We start from the raw sequence: 18,045 nt of genomic DNA, 5'->3' as shown, positions 1-18,045 counted from the left end.
ATCTGGTTGGTCATAACTTTCACCTAAGAAGTAGGTCCTTCAGCATAAAATGAATACAGAAACAGCTTCATGTTCTTCTCCTTGCTTTTCATATCTGTTTTGAGTTTAAAAGGATTCCACTTAAAAAACATCTCCTACAGGTCAGCAGAGCTTTTCTTTCCCATCCAAGCACACAACATACCCACCACCCCTCAACTTGCAGTTATCCAAATTTAAGTCAATAGGAAAGCTTTTAGTCTCACACCTAGGTTATGTCTGAAGAACTGGCTTGTGACATACACACTTCTCTGCTAGGAGGCAATGTTGGTACAGAAGTACAGTATTTCTATTTGTTGTTCGAAGTATGTACAACATGCAGCACTGCTGTATCAGGTAAACAGGGAAGATGAGGCGTGGGCTCATAGAAAGCAGTCAAATGGAAATCAAAAGGACTTTCTCTTTGAGAGTTCCCCTATCTTTATTTGTACAGGTTATCCAATAATTTCTTTAATTACATAGCATACTTCTGAGTCCATTCCCAAGCTATTCTGTTGTACTTTTCTCTATCTGTTTTGTAGATCCGAGCACTCTCAAGCACTAAAGGATCATCTGGATTAGGATCACACAACACAGAACAGATGGACAAGAGTACTTTTGAAATAGTTAGTGCTGGAAACCACTGTGATCGCAGAATATCAAGACAAATGCTGCCATTACTGTTAATATTTGGATGATAAATTCTTGTTGTAAATGCAACCTTAGGTGGCTTGAAGGGATAATCTTTTGGGAAATGAATTGTCAAGAAAAATACTCCACCCTGATAGGGACTGTTGTTTGGCCTCATTATTGTAGCTTGCCAATGGAACATATCATCTCCAACAGGACCTGCTGAACACTCTGCTGGGGGGTCCCGTGCCAGGTCATTCAATTCCTGGGTTGTGGGCTTGATTTCCAGTAGGGGGCCTGCAAAAGGCAGCCGATTGATGATTCTCTCTCATCATTGATGTTTCTTCTCTCTCTTCCTCTCCTTTCTATTCCTAAGTGTTGCTAAATTCCCTGGGCGGATCCTTCGACAAATTTTTAACATAACCCAGAGGGCCTATATATGTCTTCTGTCCATTCCTCCAGCCAATTATCCAAACCCTCAACTTACTCCTTGACACAGCAATACTGGTCTTGTTTTAGGTCTTTAAATTGACTCTATTATCTTCTAGGTTAGGTCTTTCTTGTAATATTTTTCAAATAACATTCTGTACTTTTTGTTTTATAAATTATCGTATGTTTTATATTTCCCATAAATTTGTCAGAATAATGGGAATATCATTATCCCCCAAAATTGTAGATATGTTTAACATTGATAGCAAAAGGGACTTTGCATATGTTAGTAAGGTTATGGACTTTGAGATTGGGAGATTATCCAGAAAGGACCTATATAATCACATGACTCATTTAAAGCAGAAAACCTTACTCTGCTGAAGTCGGAAAGATGTGGTAGAAGAAAAGAAAACAGATAATTGAAGGCTAATAAGGAATTGAGTTTCCAGTTCTGGCTTTGAAGATGGAGAAAGGAGGTCATGTGGATGGCTTCACAAAACTAGAAAAGACCATCAATTGACAGCAAAAAATAAATAAAAAATAAATTGGGAACTCAGTCCTACAACCACAAAGAATTAACTTCTGCCAATAACCTGTATGATCAAAGAAACAGATTCTCCACTTCAGTCACCATAAGGGAATATAGTTAAGTTTATGATAATTTGTTATGGCAGTCATAAAATGTTAACACCTTAATAGTCTGAAGATACATGAAGGCAGAGTTTTTATCTGCCTTCATTCACCCAATATTGCCAGTGTGCAGCTCAGTGCTTGGCAGAAAGTATTTTAATCAAGATATTTTGAACTCAAGATAATGAAACAGGAGAGAGATAAAGTTATTTGGTCTTACCTAGAGGCAGGCGGTTATTTATAAAAAGAAAGAAAACACATACAATATAGCAATCATGTCAATATATTCATGATTATGCCCAAGGTAATCTCTTATAGCTAGTTTTTTAAAAAAATTAAATTCATTGGGGTGATATTGGTTAATAAGATTACATAGTTTTCAAGTGTACAATTCTATGATACATTATCTGTATAGTGCATTGTATGCCCATAACTTGTAGGTAGTTTTATTTAGAGAAAATGTTATGCAGAGTCTGCAATGAAAAAATTTAACTTATAATATCACTGCTTTAATATTAGCAATTACATGAACTCTCTTGCTTGATTCCATAAAGAACTTCAATGAATTTAGACAATGCACCTCAAGTACTTATTCCACTTATTTCTCAACTTCTACTATTTTTTTTAATAATCATTTTGAGGAGAGACAAAATGGTGGCAGAATAGAGGGACGTGTCCTGAGCCTTGTCCCGGAGCAGATATAATGAGCAACTAAATTGAATAACATCCACCCTGAATTGGCAAAGTAGACACAGCTGGTGAGACAATTCACAGCTGGGAAGGGCAGAGGACTCCTGGAGAATGGTAAAATCAGGGATCTGGACTGGAAAGAACCAAGAGATCTCCAAGCCCAGAGGGTCAGAAGGAAACCACACAGCACCGAGGCCATGTCCCTTGGGACAGGTGCAGTGTCTGACTGTGGAAAGGTGGTCTACAGGACAGCTGGTGGCAGCGGATTCTAGATCTGGGTCCACAGCCAAGAGAGACTGAGCCCAGAGGGTCAGCCAGGATGGGTTCCCAGGCTGGTCCGTTCCTGGGGGGAGAGGGGCTTGCAGTAGCACAGCTTTTTCCCCTCTTTTTGGTCTTTGCTTTTGTTTGCTGAACCTAGTTCATAGGACTTTTCAAATACAGACACTCACCCACGGCTGAGGTGCAGATGGTGGTGCGGACTTGTGGAATCTGGGGAGAGGTGGGAAGAGGAGAGGTTTGGGGAGAAGTGGCTGCAAGACTGACTCTGAATCATACCTGATGTGCCAGACCTAGGCAGCCATTTTCTCCTGAAGAGATAGCCCTTCCCTGCAGTCTCCAGGCAACTAATACAGCCACACCCAGACTACACCCTGAGTGGCACAAAGGGTACAAAAAAAATCTAAATAGCCCCTGAGAGCCCTCAAGTATTGGCCTAAAGAGAGGCCTTCAGTCCCAGCAACAGGAAACAGAGAAGCGGCAGACAGTACAGAACAGTGGGATCTTAAACCAGCCTCATTTTTATTTTTAATTTTTTAATTTTATTATTATTTTGTTATCTCTTTTTTCTTTATTTTATTTGTTTTTTTATTTTCTATTTCTTTTTGCATTATTTTTTCATAATTATATTTTTTTATTTATCCTATTTTTAGATTAATTTTTTAAATTTATTATTTTTTTTTTCTTTTCTTTCTTCTTATCCACTCATCCTGTTTCTACTTCCTCTATACTGAAATGAGGTCCTCCCCACATTAATCCAATTCCTTAACTTTACTTTCTGTATATGAGTTTCTGCTCCCACCCTCTTTACTGGGTATTTTGTGTTTATATGTTTTGGTTTATCTATTTGTTCTCTGTTGTTTTCTCCATATATATATTTTTTTCTTTTTCTTTTTCTTTTCTCTCATACCATTTCTTCTCTCTTCGATATCATTTGTGCTCTCTTTTCTCTCCCTTAATTCTCTTTTCTCTGGTGATCACTTGTATTGAGGTTATCGGTGTTGTGAGTACATTCGTGATTTGTTACCTTTGTGTTGTTCCTTGTTGAGGTTAATTTTATCCTGTTTGGCCAGTGTGGTAGAGAGTGAGCCACATAAGCAGATACCCGGAGAGCATACTCCATCCACAAATGGGTCAATAACCCTCCAGACCCAACTACAAAGGCAGGAAGAAGGCAGCAGTGAGGGAGAGAGCATGAGTGAGGAAGGGAGCAAAAGAGGAGTGTGTAGACATGGTGTGTGTGTGTGTGTGTGTGTGTGTGTGTGTGTGTGAGAGAGAGAGAGAGAGAGAGAGAGAGAGAGAGAGAGGCACAGTTAGATCCTGTAGGACATTCAGGGGAAGCCTGAATGGGCTCGCCTAACCAGGTAGTCTCTGCTACCGTTGCAAACAATCCCAGAGCAGCTGGCTATTCTGCAGATGCTGCACCATTTTGAGGGGAGAGCAGCTGTGACTGGTTAGCCCAGCCTCACCTCCACCCAGGTGCCCTCAGATAACACCTGGGACTCTACAGCCACCCCCACCAGGGACCTGTTGTCTCGGCTGCAATCCCACAGTCACCGAGACTCCAGCCATGCCGGGTGCAGGTTCCTGTGAGTTCCAAAGCACACTCCCCTCTAGCAAGCCCAATGGTACAACCCAGGGCACAGTGACCACGTGGGCAGCAACTATGTGAGCATCCCGCCCCCATCCAAGGAGCAGCAGCCCCGCGAACAGCTTGCCCCAGTTTGAGGCATTCCAGCCCCACTCCCATCCAAAGAGCATCAGCCACACACAGCCCACACCTGTTTGAGGAGCAGTGGCTGCATGAGCAGCTCACCCCCATCTGAGAAGCAGTGGCCTGTGAGCAGCCCGCCCCTGTCAGAGGAGCAGAAGCTATGTGAGGTGGCTGCCCCCATCCAAAGAGCAGCAGCCATGCAAGCAGCCCGCCCCCCTACAAGGAGCAGCAGCTGTGCAAGCAGCCCCCCCACATCTGAGGAGCAGCAGCCCCACACAGCATGCCCCCACCAGAGGAGCAGCAGCTGCACAAGCAGCCAGCCCCAATTCAAGAAGCAGTAGCCATGCACAGCCTGCCCCCATCTGAGTAGCAGCAACTGCATGAGCAGTCTGCCCATGCCAGCCAGAGGAGCCTCCACTGCTTTGAGCAGTCCCCACCAGAGGAGCTGCCACCAACTGTGGAGCAGCCACTGCCACAACTGCCCAAGGATCAGCTGCCACCCAAGGAGCCGCTGCCACCCAAGGAGCAGTCCCTGCACAACTTGACACCTAGATCCTTCAGTGAGAGCAAAAATGGGGAGACAAAGAAGGCCCCAAAGGAAAGAAAAAGAGAAATCACCAGAAAAGCAGCTAAGTGAAATGGAGGCATACAATATATCAGAAAAACAATTCAGAATAAAGAGTCATACAGTTCAAAAACTGGATGGATGAAAAAAATCAACAACTTATATAAGAATCAAGAAGAAATAAAGAGTGATATAGCTACAAAAAAAAAAAAAAAAAAAAAAAAAAAAAAACCATGGAAAGTTTCAACAGTAGACTAGGAAAAGCAGAGGACCAAATTAGCGAATTAGAAGACAGGGAAGCAAAACACACTCAAACTGAACTGCAATGGGAGAAAAAGAAAAAAGACAGGAGAGGAGCCTAAGAGAGCTTTGGAACAACAAGAAATGAAGCAACATACAGCTAATAGGGGTACCAGAATGATGGGAAGAGGAACAAGGATTAGCAAACCTAATTGAAGAAATACTGTCAGAAAACTTCCCTGATGTGGGGAGGAAAAATTTAAAAATTACACAAGTACAGAAAGTCCCAAACAAGATGAACCTGAAAAGACCCACATCAAGACACTTCGTAATTATGATGGCAAACATTCAGGAAAAAGAGAGAATCTTAAAGGCTGAAGAGAGAGACAGAAAGTTACATACAAGGGATCTCCCATTAGATTATCAAATGATTTCTCAACAAAAACACATCAGTCCAGAAAGGAATGGAAGGAAATTTACAAAGTGATGCAAAGTAAGGGGTTGAATCCAAGAATACTTTATCCACCAAGACTATCATTCAAAATTGAAAGGGAAATAAAGAGCTTCAGAGACAAAAAAAAAAAAAAAAAAAAAAAAAGGCTAAGGGAGATTATCACTACCACACCAGCAATGCAAGAAATGCTAAAGGGAATGGTGTGAGGACAAGAAATAAAAAAAGAATAAGGAAAACAGGTACAAAAAATAAAAATGACTACAAACAAGTAGCTATCAATAATAACTTTAAATGTAAACAGACTATATGTTCCAAAAAAAGACATCGAGTGGCTGAATGGATAAAAAACATGATCCATATATATTCTGTCTACAAGAGATCAACTTCAGAACAAGGAACTCACGCAGACTGAAAATGAAGGAATGGAAAAATATCTTTCAGGCAAATGGAAATAAAAGAAAAGCTGGGGTAGCAATACTTATATCTGACAAAATAGACCTCAAAGTGAAGGCCATAACAAGAGATTAAAAGGCCACTTGATAACACTAATGGTATCGATACAACAAGAGGATATAACCCTGGTAAATATATATGCACCCAATGCAGGAGCACCCAAATACATAAAAAATGTCCTGTAAGATATCAAGGAAGAGATCAACAATAGTACATTCATAGTAGGGTACATGAATACCCCACTGACATCACTGGATAAATCCTCAGGATGAAAAATAAACAAAGAAACAGCAATCCTAAATGACTCACTAGATAAGATGGACTTAATTGAAATCTTTAGAACATTTCACCCCAAAGCCAGAGAATATATGTTCTTTTCAAGTGCACATGGGACATTTTCAAAGATAGGCCACATATTGTGTCACAGGCAAAGTCTTTCCAAATTCAAGAAGATTGAAATCATATCAAGCATCTTCTCAGACCAGAATGGCATAATATTAGAAATAAACTACAATAAAAACAATAAAACATTCAAACACTTGGAAGCTGGATAGCATGCTTTTAAACCAAGGATCCTCAAATTTTTTAAACAGGGGGCCAGTTCACTGTCCCTCAGACCATTGGAGGGCCGGACTATAGTTTAAAAAAAAAAACTATGAACAAATTCCTATGCACACTGCACATATCTTATTTTGAAGTAAAAAACAAAATGGGAACAAATACAATATTTGTATTTGCATGTGGCCTGCAGGCCGTAGTTTGAGGACCCCTGTTTTAAACAATGATTGGGTTACAAAAGAGATCAAAGAAGAAATTAAAAACATCCTGGAAATGAATGACAATGAAAACACAACAGTCCAAAATTTATGGGACACAGTGAAGCAGTTTTGAGAGGGAAGTTCATAGCTCTATAGGCCTACTGCAAAAAAAAAAAAAAAAAAAAAAAAAAAAAAAAAAAAAAAGTAATAAGTCATCTAATTCTACAACTTAAAGAATTAGAAAGATAGCAACAAGAAAAGTCCAGAGTGAGCAGAAGGAAGGAGATCATAAAGATGAGAACAGAAACAAAAGACATACAGACCTAAATAAATAAATAAATAAATAGGACAATGAAACCAAGAGCTGGTTTGTTGAAAGGATAAACAATATTGATGAACCTCTAGCCATGCTCACTAAGAAGCAAAGAGATAGGACCCAAATAAAAACAGAAATGAAAGAGGTGAAATACCAACAGACCCCACAGAAATACAAAGGATTGTTAAAATATATTATGAACAACTCTACTCCAACAAACTAGACAACATGGAGGAAATCGACATATTCCTAGAAAAATACAACCTTCCAAAACTTAATCAGGAAGATTCCCAAAAAATCTCAATAGGCCCATATCTATGGAGTAAACTGAAGCAGTCATCAAAAAGTTTCCAACAAACAAAATCCTGGGGCCAGATGACTTCACAGGAGAGTTTTACCAAAGATTCAAAAAAGAACTAAAAGTTATCTTCCTCAGACTATTCCAAAGAGTTCAAAAGGAAAGAACATTTCCAAGCTCATTCTATGAAGCCAGCACTACCCTAATACTGAAACCCAAAAACCAGATAAAGACAACACAATGAAAGAGAATTACAGACCAATATCCTTCATGAACATAGATGCCGAAATCCTAAACAAAATTCTAGCAAATCAGGTCCAACATTACATTAGAATGTTCATACACCATGTCCAAATAGTATTTATCCTGGTGATGCAAGTTTGATACAATATCTGCAGATCAATAAATGTGAAACAAAACATAAACAAATTGAGAGACAAAAATCACATAGTCATATCAATTAACACAGAAAAAGCATTTGACAAAATCCAACACCCTTTCTTGAAAAAATTCTCAGCAACATGCAAGCAGAGGGATCATACCTCAACATAATAAAATCCTGATATGACAGACCTACTGCCAACATCATACTCAATGGGTAAAAACTAAAACCATTTCACCTAAGAGCAGGAATGATACAGGGATGCCCACTTTCACCACTCCTGTTTGACATAGTCCTGGAAGTGGTAGCCATAGAAATTAAACAAGAAGAAAAAATAAAAGTATCCAAATTGAAAAAAAGATGTATAACTATCATTATTCAAAGATGACAGATACTGTACTTAGAAAACTCTAAAGACTCCTTCAAAAAATTATTAGTCTTAATAAATGAATTTGGCACTGTAGCAGAACACAAAATAAATGTGGAGAAATCTATGGCATTTTTATACACCAATAGTGAATTTACAGAAAGAGAGATTAAAAAAACAATCCCATTTACCATCACACCAAAAATAATAATAATAATAATAATAATAATAATAATAATAATAATAACAACAACAAAATAGCTAGGAATAAACTTAACTAAGGAGGTAAAAGACCTGTACTCAGAAAATTACAGGGCACTGAAAAAAGAGATAGAGGAAGACATAAACACATGGAAAAACATACCATATACTTGGATTGGTAGAATCAACACCATTAAAATGCCCATACTACCCAGAGCAATCCATAGATTCAATGCTCTCCCCACTAAAATACCTACGGCATATTTCACAGATCTAGAACAAACTCTCCAAAAATTCATCTGGAATTAAAAAAGACCCTGAATAGCTGCAGCAATCCTGAGAAAGAAGAACAAAGTAGGAGGGATCTCAATATCAGATATCAAGCTGTATTACAAAGCCACTATTCTCAAACTGTGGTACTGGCACAAGAGCAGACATATAGACAAATGGAATAGAATAGAGAACCCAAAAATAGACCAAAACCACTATGCTCAATTAATATTTGAAAAAAGGAGGCAAGAACATATAATGGAGTCAAGACAGTCTGTTCAATAAATGGTGTTGGTAAAGTTGGACAGATACATGCAAAAAATGAAACTAGACCACCAACGTACACCATACACAAAAATAAACTCAAAATGGATAAAAGTCTTAAACCTAAGACAGGAAACCATAAAAATATTAGAGGAATCTACAGACAGCAAGATCTCAGACATATGCCAAAACGATATCTTCACAGATACAGCTCCTAGGGCAATGGAAACTATAAGAGAAGTTAAACAAATGGGACTACATCAAAATAAAAAGCTTTTGCACAGAAAATGAAACGATCAACAAAACAACAAGAAATCCCACTGCATGGAAGAACATATTTGCCAATGTTTTCAGTGATAAAGGTTTAATCTCCAACATTTACAGGTAACTCATACAACTTAACAAAAGGAAGATAAACACCTCAATAAAAAAAAGGGGGGGCAATGGACCTAAATACTTTTCAAAAGAGTACATAAGGAAAGCCGAGAGTCATATGATACCATGCTCAAAGTCACTAATCATACAAAAGATGCAAATAAAAACGACAGTGAGGTACCATCTCACACCTGTCAGAATGGCTGTCTTCAACATATCAACAAATGACAAGTGCTGGTGAGGAGGCAAAGAAAAAGGAACCCTTGTGCACTGCTCGTGGGATTGCAGACTGGTGCAGCCACTGTGGAGAACAGTATGGAGTTTCCTCAAAAAACTAAAAATGGAACGCCCATTTGACCCAGTGATTCTACTTCTACGAATATATCCCAAGAAACTAGAAACACCAATCAGAAAGGATATATGTATCTCTGTGTTCATAGCAGCATGATTTACCATAGCTAAGATTTGGAAACAGCCTAAGTGCCCATCAGCAGGTGAGTGGATTAAAAACTGTGGTACATCTACACAATGGATTACTATGCTGTGGTAAGAAAAGAAGGAATTCTTACCATTTGCAACAGCATGAGTGGAACTGGAGAGCATTATGCTAAGCGAAATAAGCCAGTCAGAGAAACATAAATATCACATGATTTCACTCATTTGTGGAATATAATGAACAACATAAACTGATGAACAAAAACAGATCCAGAGACAGAGAAACATTGATCAGATCGTCAAACCTCAGAGGGAAGGTAGGGGAGGATGGGGGTAAGAGGGAGAGATCAACCAAAGGACTGGTATGCATGCATATAAGCCTCACCAATGGACACAGACTCCGGGGCATGAGGGCATAAGTGGGGGCATGGGGGGCGGCAATGAGGGGATAAAGCCACATATGTAAAACCTTAATCAATAAAGAAAAAAATACAAAAATAATAACTTTACCTTCATATAAATTGTTAAATTATACAATAGCAGGTTTCAGAAACAGATCATAGTACCCTAAAATGTCTTCATACATCAGCTTCAATGACTTTATAGACTATGTAATCATATAAATGAGACCCTAAAACCTATACATATTAATCAGAAAAAGTAAAAATAGAAAAATGGCTCTAAATACAGTCACAATTCTTATATTCAAACTAGAGGCCCGATGCACAAAAATTTGTGCACTCGGGGGTGGGGGGAGGTGGGGCCCTCAGCCTGGCCTGTGCCCTCTCGCAGTCTGGGACCCCTTGGGGGATGACCACCTGCTGGCTTAGGTCTGCTCCCCGGGGGATTGGGCCTAAGATGGCAATCAGACCTCCCTCTGGCAGCCTGGCAGCCCTCAGGGGAGGTCCACTTGCCAGCAGGGAGCAGACCTAAGCTGCAGTCGGACATCCTTAGTGCTGCTGAGGAGGCAGGAGAGGTTCCCACCACCACCGCTGTACTGGCAACCATCAGCCTGGCTTGTGGCTGAGCAGAGCTCCCCCATGTGGGAGCTCACTGACCACCAGAGGGCAGCTCCTGCATTGAGTGTCTGCCCCCTGGTGGTCAGTGTGTGTCATAGTGACCAGTCATTCCCAGTCTTTCTGCTGTTAGGGTCAGTTTGCATATTACCCTTTTACTATATAGAATAGAGGCCTGGTGCATGGGTGGGGGCCAGCTGGTTTGCTCTAAAAGGTGTCCCGGATCAGGGTCAGGGTACTGCTTGGGTGCCTGGCCAGCCTGGGTGAGGGGCTTATAGCTGTTTGCAGCTGGTCACACCCCCTTTAGGGTGGGGGTCCCCACTGGGGTGCCTGTCCAGTCTGGATGAGGGGCTGAGGGTTTTCAGGCTGGCTAAGCCCACCGGCGACTGAAGCTCCCAGCCTCTCCTTTTTTTCTTCTTTTTTTTTTTATTCTGGGATTCATTTACCTTCTATAATTGAAACTTTGTTGCCGCTCCAGCTTCAAGGCCACAGCCTGCTTAAAGCAGGTATCTGGGGTTTGTTTAGCTTCTATAATTGCAACTTTGTTGTTTAGAGTGGAGCTCAGAGCCTGGCCGCAGCAGGGAGGAAGCTTGGCTTCCTCCATCATTGGAGCAAGCAATCCTCCTGCTCGCTTCAGCTGCATGGCTGCCGGCCGCCATCTTTGTTGGTGGTTAATTTGCATATCTCACTGATTAGCCAATGGGAGGTGTAGCAGAGGTACGGTTAATTTCTATCTTTGTCTATTATTAGATAGGATAGTTAATTTGCACTATGTTCTGTTCAAGAAAAGCAAAACTGTCACCTTGTCATTTTCAAGTTTGACATTAAGATTGTCAAGAGAGTCAGCTGCTAAAATGAATTACTGTTTTCATGAGGAGAAACAGCCCTTCCCAGATATAAAAGACATCAGCAGCAGTGCAGTGGTATGGGGTGGCTTTTTAAATGTGGGCACACTGGTATTTCAATAGAATGACTTTGGCAAAAAAAACATGTACTTGACTTGATCCATTTAAGGCAACAAAGCACAAAGAAACTCTGATGTCTGACAAGCACAAAACTTTTTCCTGGGTTCAAAAACAGTACAATAATAAAGCCTTTATATTGTTATCTTATGTCCAGAAACATGGAAGCTTAAAGCACATAAAAAAATAATGTGAGTTTCCAGAACCTTGAATATGTGGCTCGATAAGGTCTAAATTTATAAAGTAGATTTTATAGAGAATGAATTAAAATATCTTGTCCTATAGTAACAAATGTTCATGTGACAATTTTAAAGGGATTTAAGTTGGTGAAATGTTTGCTGACTGAGCTATTCTTACACTGTTTTAAGGTATTAAACAAACAGAAAAATAAAACTCATAGACACAGACCACACTATAGTGATTACCAGAGGGAAAGGGAAATGGGGGGGGGGGGTGCGGTAGATGAGGGTTGAAGAAAGATAGATGGTGATGGAAGCAGATGTGGCTTTGAGGGGGGGTAAAACACAATACAATATACAGAAAATGTACACTTGAAACATATATAATTTTACTAACCAAAGTCAACCCAATAAATTCAATAAAATTTAAAAAAAATTCAAAGGACTGAATATTTTAAAGACTGAAAATAAAGATAAATATATACTGTGTGTGTGTGTGTGTGTGTGTGTGTGTGTGTGTGTGTGTGATATTTATAACCAAATAACAGAAGCAGTTAGTTAAAAAATAATTACTGGAAAAATATTGTGAGTTTAGAGTTAGGGCACATACCCGGGTTTCAGGCTCGATCCCTGATAGAGAGCATGCAGGAGGAAGCCAATCAATGATTCTCTCTCATCATTGATGTTTCTATCTCTCTCCTTTCCTCTATGAAATCAATAAAAATATTTTTTTAAAACCTAAGGAAGGATAGATTCTTCCCCAGCCTACAGTTCCTATTAAGTTCCTGTCATTGTTTCTTGAACTAAAAACCACTAAGCAGGATTAAAAATGACAGCAGAATAGGAGGGTGCTGCACCAACATGCTCCCAGGAACAAGCTGGCATTACAACTGAAATACAGAAAGGCTTCCTGAATAATCAATGGAAAACTCACAGGAAAGAACCCTGATACCCAAGGACCATGAACAGATACATATTTATTAAAATCCATTAAAGGAAAAGCAAGTACAAAAACAATTTCTTTTTTTTAATCTTTAATTTTTTTATTGGTTAATGTATTACAAATGTGTCCTCATTCCCCCATTAACCCCCCACTTCCCCCCGTCCTCATGCTCTCATCCCCCTGTTGTCTGTGTCCATTGGTTTGCCTTATATGTATGCATACAAGTCCTTTATGTTGATCTCTTCCCCTTACCCCCACTCTCCCCTACTTTCCCTCCGGGAATTGACAGTCTGATCACTGTTTCTCTGTCTCTGGATCTGTCCCTGTTCATCAGTCTTTGTTGTTCTCTATAGTCCACAAATGAGTGAGATCATGCGGTATTTATCTTTCTCTGACTGGCTTATTTCACTTAGCATAATGCTCTCCAAGGGTTGTTTTCACAAATATTTTGGAATTAAAGTTATTGAGCTAAAGAGTACATTTTATTTTTAAACATTTTGCTCCTTGACCATTTCTAACTGTACCTCCAATAGAAATATAGACACTCATTCAAAACCATAACATCTGAGATTATTCATTCCTATGAATCCAGGATCATTTCAGCAGTTAAGCTGGAGCAATATCTGATTTTTCTTTTTCCTGGCTAGTAAGAGCAAAATTTTAGCTGATTGTTGCTATATAGAGATAGACTAAGAAATAATTTCAGGAAAAGGAGGATGAATCTCCTATTGTAATAGATATTATTAGCCATCATTTATTGGGCTAGTTGCTTTACATAATGCTGTTGGGAGATATTTACTTTTACTGTATTTCACATAAGGAAACTGAGAGATGGGATCACTTACACAGACTACAAAGCTAGAAATTGGTGAATGCCTTGGAATATTTGAATCCAAAGCCTCTAATTCTTTGTTATTTAAGGAGTGCTTTTTCATGCTCTGAAGTAGATGCTGGATAGCTTTATTCAATGAGAAAAGCAACAACAACAAGAAAGACTAAGGAGTAAAAAATAAGAGAAGCAAAGCAAAAACAGGAATAATACGAAAAGACATGCAACCAAAGACGTAGAGGGGATATAAAGAAAAAGGGAGAAAGAGGAAGGAGAAAAAATGGCTATATGGAAGCAAGGAGGAAGCTAAAAGAACTGTGGCTTTGTACTACAGCTTGATATCTGGTATTCAGATCCCACCTACTTTGTTCTACTTTCTCAGGATTGCTGCAGCTATTCGAGGTCTTCTTTTATTCCAGATGAATTTTTGAAATGTTCGTTCTAGATCTGTGAAATATGCCCTTGGTAAGTTAATAGGGGTTGCACTGACTCTATAGATTGCTTTGGGTAGTATGGACATTTTGATGATGTTGATTCTACCAATCCATGAACACGGTATGTTCTTCCATTTGTTTATGTCTTCCTCTATCTCTTTTTTCAGCATCCTGTAGTTTTTCACATATAAGTCTTTTACCTACTTAGTTAAGTTTATTCCTAGGTATCTTAATTATTTTGGTGCGATGGTAAATGGGATTGCTTTTTTAGTTTCCCTTTCTGTAAGTTCACTATTGGTGTAAAGAAATGCCTTAGATTTCTTGGCATTAATTTTGTATCCTGCTACATTGCCAAATTCATTTATTAAGTCTAATAATTTTTTGATGGAGTCTTTAGGGTTTTCTATGTACAGTATCATGTCATCTGCAAAGAAGGACAGTTTTAGTTCTTCTTTTCCAATTTGGATGCCTTTTATTTCTTCTTCTTGTCTGATAGCAATGGCTAATACTTCCAGTACTCTGTTGAACAGGAGTGGTGAGAGGGGGCATCCATGTCTTGTTCCTGTTCTTACGGGAAATGGTTTGAGTTTTTGCCCATTGATTATGATGTTGTTTTTGGGTTTGTCGTAGAAGGCTTTTATTATGTTGAGGTATGATCCTTCTAATGCTACCTTGCTGAGAGTTTATCAAGAAAGGGTGTTGAATTTTGTCAAATGCTTTTTCTGCATCAATTGATATGACTATGTGATTTTTATCTCTCAATTTGTTTATGTGATGTATCACGTTTATTGATTTGCAGATATTGTACTGCCTGGTACTGGCACAAGAACAGACATATAGATCAATGGAATAAAATAGAGAACCCAAAATCGACCAGAACCAATATGCTCAATTAATATTCGACAAAGGAGGCAAGAGCATACAATGGAGTCAAGACAGTCTCTTCAATAAATGGTGTTGGGAAAATTGGACAGATACATGCAAAAAGATGAAACTAGACCACCAACTCAGACCATACACAAAAATAAACTCAAAATGGATAAAGGACTTAAACATAAGACGGGAAACCATAAAAATAATAGAGGAATCCACAGGTAGCGAAATCACAAACATATGCTGAAAGAATTTCTTCTCTGATACTGCTCCTAGGGCAATGGAAACTAAAGAGAAAATAAACAAATGGGACTACATAAAAATAAAAAGCTTCTACACAGCAAAGGAAACCATCAACAAAACAACAAGAAAGCCCACTGCATGGGAGAACATATTTGCCAATGATATCACTGATAAGGGTTTAATCTCAAACATTTACAGGGAACTCATACAACTTAACAAATGGAAGTTAAACAATCCAATCAAAAAATGGGCAACGGACCTAAACAGACACTTTTTGAAAGAGGACATACAGAAGGCCGAAAGACATATGAAAACAAGCTCAAAGTCACTAATTATAGGAGAGATGCAAATCAAAATGACAATGAGGTACCATCTCACACCTGTCAGAATGGCTATCTTCAACATATCAACAAATGACAAATGCTGGTGAGGAGGCAAAGAAAAAGGAGCCCTTGTGCACTGCTCGTGGGATTGCAGACTGGTGCAGCCACTGTGGAGAACAGTATGGAGTTTCCTCAGAAAACTAAAAATGGAACTCCCATTTAACCCAGTGATCCCACTTCTAGGAATATATCCCAAGAAGTCAGAAACACCAATCAGAAAGGATATATGCACCCCTATGTTCATAGCAGCACAATTCACCATAGCTAAGATTTGGAAACAGCCTAAGTGCCCATCAGCAGATGAGTGAATTAAAAAACTGTGGTACATATACACAATGGAATACTACCCTTTGGTAAAAAAGAAGGAACTCTTGCCATTTGTAACAGCATGGATGGAATTGGAGAGCATTATGCTTAGTGAAATAAGCCAGTCAGGGAAAGATAAATACCACATGATCTCACTCATTTGTGGAATATAGAGAACAACATAGACTGATGAATAGGGACAGATCCAAAGACAGAGAAACAGCGATCAGACTATCAATCCCCAGAGGGAAAGTTGGGGGTGGGGGTAAGGGGAAGAGATCAACCAAAGGACTTGTATGCATGCATATAAGCCAAACCAATGGACACGAACAACAGGGGGATGAGAGCATGAGTGGGGGGGGGAGGTTGGGGGTTAATGGGGGGATGAGGACACATTTGTAATACCTTAACCAATAAAGAAATTAAAAAATAAATAAATAAATAAATAAATAAATAAATAAATAAATAAATAAATAAATACAAGAACTATTAAGAAAGAAAAAAAAGTAGAGGAAACAGTAAATAAATGAAATAATAATAATAATGAATTTAAAATGTAGTGATAATTGGTAATTAAGATATAGATAGGAAAAGTAAAATGGAAAAGAAATGAGAAAAAAAAAGGAAAAACAAAATAAAAAACTTAAAAGTAATAAGTAGAACAGAATCAAAGGAAAGAGAAATTAGAGATAAGCAAGAAGAAGAAAAGCACAGAGACCGTGCCATCTTGAAGGGAAGAGCAGCTGTAACTGGGAGCTCAGCCTCACCTCCACCCAGGGAGACCTTGGGCACCACCTGGGATTCTACAGCCACACCAGCCAGGCACCAGCTGCCTCAGCTGAGAACCCATAAACACTGAGACTCCAGCCTCCTCAGCTGCAGGCTCCTAAAAAGTTTGTCCAAGGGGATACAGAATGGAGGCTGAATAGGTGGACAGGTCCAGCACCTTCTCACGGAACAGATAGAAGAAAAAGCTGAATTGAACAATATCCACCTGGGATTGGTAAATTAAACACAGCTGGGGAGACAATCCATGCACAGAAAGGTCAGAGATAGTTGGGAGACCAGTGGGATCAGCGATCAGGGCTGGAGGGAGAAATGCACGCAGCTGAGATTAGAGTGTCAGAGCAAGACTGCGCTGCACCAAGTCCATGTACATTGGGGGTGTAGCTCTCGACTGTGGAATGGTGTCCACAGGGCTGCTGTAAGTGGGGGGCTCTAGATCTAAGCCCACAGTTGTGGGAGGCTGCGCCCAGAAAGGCAGCCTGAAGTTCTGCACCAGCCACTCAGTGCCAGGGGAGGGGGCGAAGGGAAGACGCACAGTGGCGAGGTTGCTCTGTCTTTATAATTTCCTTGCTTTTACCCATTAAACTCAGGATCTTTCAATCACAAACACTCACCTAGGCTGCAGTGCAGGGAAAGGTGGTTTTGTGCAAGCTGGGGAACAAAATAAGGGGAGGTGATCAGGAAGCCAGATCTGGGACAGTCTGATCCCTCCAACCCTGAACAGATATTTTTCTCCTGGAGACCTGGCCCCTCCTAGCAACGCAGGCACACCCAGCCTTGTGCTGGACAAGGAAACAAATATTCAAAATATTCCCAGGGAACCCTTGGGGACTGGGGCCATTTGGTCCTGGAAACTAATACACAAACACCACCACATTGAGGCCATGTGAGAAATAGAAGCTTGTGTAAACACTACTGAAAACAGGCAGAGAAACAAAGCAGACAGATTGATCCCACCTGGCTGAAATCAAGGTAGTGGCATCTGGCGCATAGGAGCAATGGATCACTGGGAGCTTCAACAGAGTGCTGACTATCTAGCAGGAAGCTGAGACATTGGCAGACAGGACAGTGGAGAGAGGTCTTAGATCACCCCCCATGGGACATTAAATACTCAGCTGAAGTGAATGAGCTTCACTACTTCACTTTTTTATCTTTTACTTGAGAAACTAAATTTTTCTTTATTTTATTTTAAAATTATCTTTACATATTATTATTACTAGAAGCTCAGTGCATGAATCCGTGCACTGGTGGGGTCCTTGGTCTGGACTGTGGGGATCGGGTCAAGATGGGCAGTCTGACATCCTTCGAGGGGTCGCGGAGTGTGAGAGG

At 39.7% G+C, this 18,045-nt stretch overlaps 1 protein-coding gene across 1 annotated transcript; it reads right to left on the bottom strand.

The window, feature by feature from the left end:
* Window positions 1–384: 384 nt before the first annotated feature.
* On the bottom strand, window positions 385–910 carry LOC118654686 (ubiquitin-conjugating enzyme E2 D2-like). The gene has a single exon (XM_036306086.1). The coding sequence runs from the start codon at window positions 845–847 to the stop codon at window positions 491–493; it is 357 nt and encodes a 118-aa protein (XP_036161979.1). The 5' UTR covers window positions 848–910; the 3' UTR covers window positions 385–490.
* Between the last annotated feature and the right edge of the window lie 17,135 nt (window positions 911–18,045).

This window comes from Myotis myotis, unplaced genomic scaffold (genome assembly GCF_014108235.1).
Source record: "Myotis myotis isolate mMyoMyo1 unplaced genomic scaffold, mMyoMyo1.p scaffold_m19_p_4, whole genome shotgun sequence".
NCBI lineage: Eukaryota > Metazoa > Chordata > Mammalia > Chiroptera > Vespertilionidae > Myotis > Myotis myotis.
This window is presented reverse-complemented; position numbering and strand designations above follow the sequence as displayed.

Coding starts and splice junctions, on each gene's coding strand:
- LOC118654686 (XM_036306086.1), bottom strand. CDS start 847: ATGTTCCATTGGCAAGCTACAATAATGAGGCCAAACAACAGTCCCTAT.